The sequence below is a fragment of the Diabrotica undecimpunctata genome, chromosome 9 (genome assembly GCF_040954645.1).
Source record: "Diabrotica undecimpunctata isolate CICGRU chromosome 9, icDiaUnde3, whole genome shotgun sequence".
NCBI classification, from domain to species: domain Eukaryota; kingdom Metazoa; phylum Arthropoda; class Insecta; order Coleoptera; family Chrysomelidae; genus Diabrotica; species Diabrotica undecimpunctata.
Window position 1 is genome coordinate 55,111,753 of NC_092811.1, and position 10,152 is coordinate 55,121,904.

General features: G+C 36.4%; 1 protein-coding gene across 1 annotated transcript; it reads left to right on the top strand.

Annotated features, from left to right (window-relative positions):
- The first annotated feature begins 7,548 nt into the window (after positions 1 to 7,548).
- On the top strand, positions 7,549 to 8,557 carry LOC140450812 (uncharacterized). The gene is made up of 2 exons (XM_072544486.1): positions 7,549 to 7,730; positions 7,996 to 8,557. The coding sequence occupies exons 1-2, from the start codon at positions 7,549 to 7,551 to the stop codon at positions 8,555 to 8,557; spliced, it is 744 nt and encodes a 247-aa protein (XP_072400587.1).
- The last annotated feature ends 1,595 nt before the right edge of the window (positions 8,558 to 10,152 follow it).

Below are 10,152 nucleotides of genomic sequence, written 5' to 3' on the forward strand. Positions count from 1 at the left end.
CCAGAGTTCAATATTAACTGTCAATTATTTTCGCAGAACGCGTGACATTCTACGTGAAATGTCACGTGAAATGATGTGATAGTTATCGACGCAGAACGTGAAATGTCGCGTGAAACGACGTGACATTCAGCGCAGGACGTGACATTCGACGTAGAACGTGAAATGTCACGTGACATTCAACGCAGGACGTGACATTCGACGTAGAACGCGAAATGTCACGTGACATTCGACGCAGGACGTGACATTCGACGTAGAACGTGACATTCGACGCAGGACGTGACATTCGACGCAGGACGTGGCAGTTATGTGTTAGTCAAGATGTCGCTTGACATAAAATGTGGCATTCTACGTAGAACATAGTTAGTAGTAATATGAATTCCATTGATTACATACATAGAGTAACAGAATTTCAAAGAAAACTTGATCGGTTAAAGAAAGACATTAAATCATATGAGGATTTTAAACATATTACAAGACAATTAGATAGCCTGCATTTTGACAACAAAACGTGGAAACCCGAAGAGTTGAATCTACAGCAGCAGCAGCAAGACACCTGGGCCTGTAGAAAACTACCACCAGCTACATATCCATTAAGACGTATTCAACCAATACCATGTTTGTCAGCAACAATAACAACAACACCACGGGGGTCAGCAGCAACAACAACAACACAACCAGCGAGTATATGAAAAGTGAAATAGATAATGTCTTTACAATGTCCTGTGTAATATTAGCATCTGTATTTATCTTAATTTTAAAAATTATTTTTGAAATTGTAAGAAGAAAATTTGAATCTTCATGTAATATAAGACTCAATCAATAAAGATGTTTTAAATAAAAAAAGCGTTTAATTTCTAATATATTTATTTATACATATACAAAAATTACAATGGTATTATGTTATTGGCAAACCAGTGACGTAGACGATCCACATTTCTTTCGGTACATGAAAATAATCCAGCGGCATGACATGGGTTTGCAGTAGGGCCAACGTTTCCAGTAGCACGAGGCGTACCATCAAACTTGCAAACATCAATAATAATGGGAAAAACTCCAAAAACGTGACGTTTCTTATCCAAATATTCTGCTTTTTGTTCTCCTCGAACGTAGATGTAATCTGCTGCATACAACAACTTGGTTTCTAGTATTTCATTGAGTTTGGACAATTCTACTTGACCATCAGAGTATCGAATTCCAAGCAGTTTTTTCTCCACGTATGAGGCAGTCTTCCTATCTCTATTAGTTAGCGCATTAAATGGTTTCTGAGGCAAAAAGATGTAATGACTTCGTTTAAAACCTATTTCAATGGTAAGTTCTTTGGGAACAAACCATCCGTCCACATCGAATCCCTGAATGTCTACGAATGCTACTCTCATGATGACTTCTCGTTCACTACTGACAATTTATGCATCTAATTTAGACTTTTTACAATTTCGGTGAGAGGGAAGTACTCCATTACACAATCATGAATTATAATGCAATAAGCCTTGGTATATTCGGGAAAACCATTATTCGCTTCAATATCGAGTTTTACGTCAACAGTGGATGCTTTCATGCTTTCTTCTTGTTTCGAACAATCGATGACAAACAATGCGTGATTCTTGAAAGCTGAGAAATCGAGTAGAGGTCGCTTTTGTTGGGAATGTATGTAGCTAGGATAAAATTCGGTATAGTTGAAATAGGCCTCATTGTAGTCAGTTTTGCTAAAATCCAACTGCATTCTCTCGTTTGGCCAATATTCACCATTTAAAGATAATCTGATACTTTGAATATCGACATTGTCAAATAAGGTGGGATCAGCTGAATTCTTGTCACGTTTGTTGGTTTGAAAGAAAACAATGACATAACGGGGTCTTTCCACTGCATTGCTAGTTTTTACAGCCCAAACTTCACGTCTAGCGCCTTTGGTAAGTGCTGGTAATTCATGCAATTCCCACTTTCTAAACGGAATAACTATAGGTTGATCTTGTTGAATGGATTTCATAAGTTCCAATTTAATATCATCATTGGGAAATATGTGCTTGACTCTGAGCTCAATATTGGTAATGTTAATCTTAACAGTTGTAACTTGGCCTTGAGTTTTTTCTTTGACAATTATGCAATCGTTGTCGTTTCGAGCTCGAACTAGTCTTATTGTTTGACGACCACACGTAATCAAAGGATAATCATTGAAAATGTTGAACACATGCTTAAGAGGCATCTGTATGTTGAATGAATGATCAGCAGCGTGTAGAATTGGATCCCTAGGGTAATTCCAGCCTGCCATTGCCATATGACCGGAATCTTCTTGAGTATAACATGTCATAGCACGTACAGCGCTTACGATACCAGGATCCCGCACTGTTTCCATCTCCCTTGCGCTTTCGCTGTACGTACACGAATCGAAAAGAAAAGCACCAACATTATTTGCTAGTTTAACGTCACCAGTTCCATTAATTGCGAGCGATCCTTTAATGCATAACAAGGTTTCGCTCATTGCAAAGAACGAGTCGACTTGATTGATGCTAAATTCCACAATGTCATTGCAATTGAATGATTTGATGAATGGTGCATATGTTCGGTATTCGGCCTTTCGAATCGACTCGTCAAACATCGGCTTACGATAAATATCAAATATTGGTGGCATTATGCTGTTTGAACGTGATCGTTTTCCATACATAGTTGTCATGTTTTCAGTTTAAAACCAAGTGATTGCAAAAATAATTTGTTTGCAAACGTAAGATGTGGTCGCTTAGATAAGGACGTAAGATGTTGCCGCTTAGACGGTTGCTCAACTAATGGTGTACTATGGGCAGTAGATTGTCTTATTAATAATCCCATTTCCCTCTTGATCTAAGTTCCAGCACCAATGTGCTCTGTTCTCCTCTAAAGTTTACAGGTCGTCCGTCTTGATCGACAGCCAACACTGTGATATTGGTAATTTCTCGTTGCGGTACAACAGGTAAATACAACAAATTGTGTGGAGTTTCGTCAATTGCGTACCCAGGATTTGATTGTATGACAAATTCGTAGAAGAATGCGTCTGTCCTGGATTTAGTATTGCAGGAGAAAATCCCAATACTGTACCAAGACTGTCAGGTTGCTTAAACGAAATCTTATATTTGCTGAAAATTTGACACTGCAACGTGTTATGGTTAGGTTTTAGACTAAATATCGTTTCGGGTTTAAGCACATTATCAGCACCCAATTTCTGTTGTATGTATTCTTCAATATCGGCAATTTCATAACATCCATCGGGGATATCAAATTGTTGCAATTTGTTTTTGTCATTGTAGTAATAAAACTTGTTATTTTCAATGTTTGGTATACTGTTGTAGGAATGGAAAAATCGAAGAGCTATCTCATAATCTTTGTTCGGATCCAACACGATCGGTGTGGGAGGTTGAAATGAGAATATGTAATTGGTGCTGTCTACTCTCAACAACTGCGACATGATGACTGACTCACGTCAATGTATTAATAGGTTATTATATTAGAAAAAAAACAACAATATTTACTTTAATAGTTTTACTTGTTCCAAAGCAAGTTTACAAAAATAACATGAAGCTTGAGAATCAGGTGGGCCATCCCAGTGAGTCCTCCAATCCGGTCTGTTATAATGTACGAAGCAAGGAAGTAGTATCTGTAGGTTAAATTCTCCTCGATATTCTTCAGGCAATTTATGCCATATTTGTAACAATTCGTAAGGTCGTACAGTTCGTGTAATATAATCTAGCGGTATGCATTTTAGTTCTTCTTTACTGAATTCTGTAAAACATTTTTTGTAAAACATATGGTCCATAAGCAGTTCTGTACTTTTAGTAGGCTCCATTATATAAAAACTTTAAGCATAAATGTCCACAAATAATTTGATTGTATGTTTGATACTGATGGTTATTATAGGAAATGTTGGCACGTGCACCACCCAGATACTTAACAAGTTCTTTGGTCGGCTTCAAATTACCAAATGAATCGAAATACTCTACGTCGCTGTTTATCTTTCTATATGCTACCCAATGTGTCCCGTTATGTGTGGACACATCCAAGTTTACTATTGCACATTCTCGTTGTCGAGGACCGTCTCTAGGCAGAGCGTCATTCATGAAAACACCTCGAAAATGTGGTATTTTAAGGATCTTCTTCGCATAATGTGCAATCTCCACATCATATAGCGGACGATTGGGTAGCTTTATTGGAAGTTTTTTTTCAAATATAAGCCGAATCCACCTCTGGGTTTCTTACGTAGGTACAGACCCGAACCGATGTGTTCCATTGCCCTGTTATGGCGAATATCCTCTTCCAATTTCTTTTGAGCATTCTTAGCGTCGACTACTGTCTTCGCCACCCCAGCTGCACCCCCCGCTAAAGCCCCCAAAGCGGAAAGGCCTGCAAATAGAGGTATGAGGGGTAGAAAACCTCCGGATTTTAGTGGTAGCACTCGTGGAACATCAACTTCTTTACGACCACCAAGTCCTTTGATTATGGATTTTGCTATTCGTACAGCCGTCAAAGCAGTATCTGTTAACGATGCTCCTCTTTTCATGGACTTTGCAATTTTTGGGACAACATCTCGATTGAAAGAGTAACGTCCCCGTCTTCCACGACGACGAGAGCATCCCATCCCCAACTTTCTTTTCGTTTTCATTCCACCAGTTACAATTAAAGCAGCACTTTTTTCACCAAAGCTAGCGTCTTTCGACTTGAAGCGCTCCCAAGCTCTATCTTCCAATTCTTTATCGGCCTTGTGGCGTTCTTCGAGAGATGAATGCTGCGAATAAGCGATATCGTGTCGTTTGCAAGCTGCGTCTAATGGATTAATTCCTGGATCTCCACGTGCAAGACGTTTTTTTAGTTTTGTTCCGGGTCCACAATACTGATAACCAGGAATATGTAGTTCAACTGGAAGTTTATTAATTAGAGAGTTCACGAGACCTCCTCCTTCAACGACCAACATTGGACTGATACCATGCAAGTGGTGACATCTATAATATATATTACCGTACTTATGTACTACACTTGTCACATGATGAAGGTCGTTCAGCAAGAGCAGACGCTACCAATTGAGAATTTGGACATTGCCCAGAAAACAACCAACGGTAAACATGGTAAATTACTACCGAATTCATTCAGAGCGATTATTTGCGGTCCAAGTGGGTGCGGCAAAACGAATGTTATGCTATCTCTTCTATTTAATCCGAATGGCGTCAAGTTTAAAAATGTCTATGTTTATTCGAAATCCCTCTTTCAACCGAAATACCAACTACTGCAAGATGTAATAGCGCAAGTTAAAGGTGTAGGATATTACCCATTTAAAGACAACGAAGAAATTATTAGTCCCAGCGAAGCTAAACCTCACTCCGTGTTTTTATTTGACGATGTTGCATGCGATGGTCAGCAAAAGATTCGCGAGTATTATTCCATGTGCAGACATAAAGATATCGATGCCGCTTATTTATGTCAAACATATTCAAAAATACCGAAGCAGTTAATTAGAGACAACTGTAACATGATTGTACTATTCAAGCAAGATGAGATAAATTTAAAGCATGTATTTGATGAGCATGTATCACCAGACATGTCATTTGATGAATTTAAAAAAATTTGTTCTGAATGTTGGTGTGATAGGTATGGTACTCTGGTAATTATAAAAGATTTTGCTCTCAATAATGGCCGATATCGCAAAGGATTTGATAAATATATAAAATTGTAAGATAATTGTTTAGTTGTCAACACAATGTTAGATGATACGGTTGCCATTGCGCTTCGCAAGAAGAAAGTCGCCGAATTGGCTAGATCAATTCGCAAAAAATATTTGGCATTAAAATTAGGCCGAACAGAACAAGATGAGTCCCTAAATAAACTGTTTAAACCACTCTCGAAACCTCTCAAAGATATTGCACAATCATCAAAAACGTTACATCATACTATCACTAACAAGTTTGAACAAGTTAAAAAAGAAGAAGTGAAAAAGGAAGAGGAGGAAGAGGAGGAGAAGAATGGTGATGATGGTGATGATGTATTTCTTGATGCACCTGATCTAGCGATACCTGATGAAAACATTATTCGAGAACCAATCGAGATTCCGATGGATGCCACAGACGAATATATCGATCAATATCCTTCAATAAGTCACAAGTACATAAAAGAATATTTAATAAAAGACGATAAAATTGATAAAAACTATGGTCCATTTTACGATTCTATTAGTGGCTGGATAATGGGAAAACGTCGAATAAACTTTGACAAACGCAATGGAGACATAATAATAATTCGAGAACGTGATTTAGAAGAACGTAGGTTAGGTGGTACGCCAGGTCTATATCAACTTTTATTTTATGCCAACCCTGAACAGTATAATGATGAGGATTTACAAAAGTATAAAACACTGTTGAAAAACACAGAGATTCATCTGGATACCTTAGGACGTCTTAAAGGTTCTAGTGGAGAAAAATACCATTCTATTATTAAACCTCTATTCAAACCATCTGATGCAGCAATGAAAAAGCATGCAACTCGATCCAAAAAAGAACTCGAACACAAAACGAAAACAACAACAACAACACGATCATCTTCATCTACGGCCAAAGGAACGGGATTGGATGACTCTCGTTTAACATACAACACTGCACCCATGGAGTATATTTATTGGGATGATCCAAATGAGTTAGTTGAACGTCTTAAACTCTTGGTGGCTTCGAAAGACGCAGGCAACACGTCTCTCGACAACGAAATCGTAGCCATCATCAATGAACTAAGAGAAGCTAATATAATAGAGTAACTGGGAATGTCAGTATCATTTCCATCATGAGTGTCGACAAATTCGGTCATCACTCCCGTAGTAGTAGTAACACCCAAAAGGTGGCGCGAGTCACATTTCCACATACTTCTGACGGAAATATTAATGCCGAAAACGTGAAAATTTGCAATGTCAAGGATCCATCAGACAATGACGATGCTGCTACGAAAAGATATGTCGATAATCAAATAAACGAGATACGTGAAACCACAGTTCCACTTCTCGAACAAAAGTTTGAGAAAATAATCAAAGATGATCTGAATACACTAAAAACGGATACGGATAAAAGCATACAGGATTTAACCATCGGACTAAACGATGTAAGAGAAGAGTTTCATACAACCATAGTTCCAAATTTAACCTACAAAATAAATGAAGTAAGATCAGGCCTTTATAAAACTAGAGTTCCACTTATCGAGCAAAGATTGGAAAAAAAAATTAATGAAAATTTTAATACTCTAAAAAAGGATATGGATACAAATCAAAAATCTGCTATAGATGGTCAAAATACACTAAAAAATTATATGGATGACACGATAATTAAGTTGATAAAAACATCGGCACACGATATGGTTGTATTAAAAAAAGAAGTATATAACAACATAGATAAGGTTACTAAAATATTGTCAAATGATTTGAATACACTAAAAAAGGATATGAGTACAAATATAAAAGATTTTGCAGAAACAATTGCAAAAAATATGATAAACGAGATGAAGATGGAAGAGAGGTTAAAAAATGTAGAGAACGCAGTAAAAAATATACCCTAAAAGATGGAGAGGTTAAAACAAGTGGAGCAAACATTACAGAGTTTAGTAGGTAATATTCATCTAGATATAGTAGATGTGCAGAAAATGTCTAAAGAAAAGCAACAAGTGGTGAACGAATTGCATAAACCGACACGAAAAAACTATCCTCGTCGACGAACAATAATCAAAGGAATCGATGATTTGTGGCAGATGGATTTAGCTGAAATGCGTCCTTATGCACACCAAAATAAAAATTACAAACTAATACTAGTTGTAATTGATTGTTTTTCAAAATTTGTTTGGACACGTCCTCTAAAAACAAAGACTGGTGAGGAAATTACTCGGGCATTTTCGGATATTCTCGCTCATACTCGACGACTTCCGAAGAACCTGCAATCTGATCAGGGAACCGAATTTTACAACAGAAAATTTCAAAATTTAATGAAAAAAACACGGAATTAATCATTACAGCACCTACACGATCAAAAAAGCTGCCATTTGTGAAAGAGTTATTAGAACGTTAAAAGCAAAGTTATACAAGTATTTTAGTTTACATGGATCATACAAATGGTTAGATGCTCTGCCTATAATCACCGAAGAATACAACAATACAAAACACAGCAAAACAGGATACAAACCATCCCAGGTCAACAAGTCCAACGAAAAAGCTATTTTAAACAAAAGTTATAGCCATTTAAAGATTGCAGGTCCGAGAAAATTTAAAGTTGGTGACATTGTACGTGTTTCAAAGGCAAAACATTTCTTCGAAAAGGCCTACACTCCTAATTGGACTACAGAATTATTTAAAATTGTACAAGTTAAGATAACAAATCCTATAACATATTTGCTTGAAGACATGCAAGGTACACCGATAAGTGGAGGCTTCTACGAAGAAGAGATGCAGAAGACATCAAGCCCAGACATATACCTCGTTGAAAAAGTACTTAGACGAAAAGGTAATAAGATGTATGTGAAATGGCTTGGTATGGACAGCAAACATAACAGCTGGATTAACGCTAATGACACAGTTTAAGATCTACTTTTTAATCCGCCGCGTAGCAATACATTTTTGAAAAAAGAGGTAGATACCACAAGGAGTAGGGGGATATAAAAGAACTCATGCTTCAGAATCAAAGTCAGTAAAGTTATCATGGGTTCTCAAGATAGTGGGTATTCTTCTTATTCAAGTGATTGCGATGATATGTCTATCTGCGAAGAAGACAGTCATGGATTAGACTATAGTCATGGATTAAATAAAATTTTGAAAAATTATGAGGATGCCTCCAAATCAGAATTTTTCTACCTGCTTGCAACAAAATACACATTATCGGGCTATGAAGTACAATGTGGTATAAGCCCAGCAAGATCATTTATGCCTGCAGTGATTTTATCTCAACAATATAAAACTAGCAGCAGAATATCACTCAGCGTATACGAATGGAAATCCTTTATTTCAATCATCACACAACAACTAATTGATTTTTTCCAATCAACTGAAGACAACAACACCCAAACTTTTCCATGCGAAGAATACTGCACTGTTACGACAATAGTTTACGATGATTGCAAATTCATTATTGTTAAGAAGTATGGTGTGGAGTACTATATGGATGAAGAAGAAGTGAAGCAAATTGTTGAACTTAACACTAGTGTGATATTGCCTCGTATAAAGTGTTTAAAAAAGATGAACTTTTGTAAATATTATTATAATGTTATAGATTTTTGTAAAAATACTGTAGATAGTTTAAGTCCCTTGCAAATATTGCATGCATTTTGTTCTATAATGCCCGATGATATGACAAATAATGCTCTTAGGGAATTGCTTCATTTTAATAAAATTAAGGTAATTAATGATTTTAAATAAATAATACAAATACCAATTTAGAGTTTTTATTTTACCTTAACATATATATTTCAAACTATTTTACAATATATATATATATACAAGAAAGAGAGAGATAGCACGTGGATATTGTTATGCGTTTAGTACAAAAGAGAGATAGTAGCTTATAAACATAATTCGTCTCAAAAAATCAATTTTTATATATTTGCAATTTGTAGTTTTCTCTTAGACAATTTACTTAGGATTGTATTCGCTATTTTTGTAAATTGGGGGGAATCCATAGGGAGCCCCGCATCTTTGACACCCACATGACATCACTTTTTCAGAGTTCTTCACAATTTGTAGTTTTATTTCTCTTATACAATTTACGTTTAAACTAGATCGTATTTGCTTGGGAATCTTAAAATTCAGGATACATCCATGCTCTTGCTTACTGAACTCCCGTTGAATACCAATCACATTATGGTGAAGATGAATTTGACATAACTCTCCACTTGAAAGCGGAAATGTCTTTGTATGAGCATCAACTACAGCCCAATAAATTTTATTGGCTGCTATTTGTTGCAGATTAGCGGGAGTCCATAGGTCTGGTGTAACACACCTGTGAGACATTTCAACGTTCTTCTGCAATAAAAAAATCTATTCTAAAATACTGTAATGCCCCCATGGTAGCGTTCTAAAACTATTTGAAATTAAATATCTTTTATCATCATAAGGACTTAGCGCAATTTTTGTTTGTTCTATACTATAAACGTTATGGCAATATGACTGAATGGAGCGTTGAG

What these genes read in the sequence shown, in the direction of transcription:
- LOC140450812 (XM_072544486.1), top strand. Translation starts at nt 7,549, where the DNA reads ATGGAGAGGTTAAAACAAGTGGAGCAAACATTACAGAGTTTAGTAGGT. An exon ending in AAAGGAATCGATGATTTGTG is followed by an intron (nt 7,731 to 7,995) that starts GCAGATGGATTT and finishes TAATCATTACAG; the next exon opens with CACCTACACGATCAAAAAAG.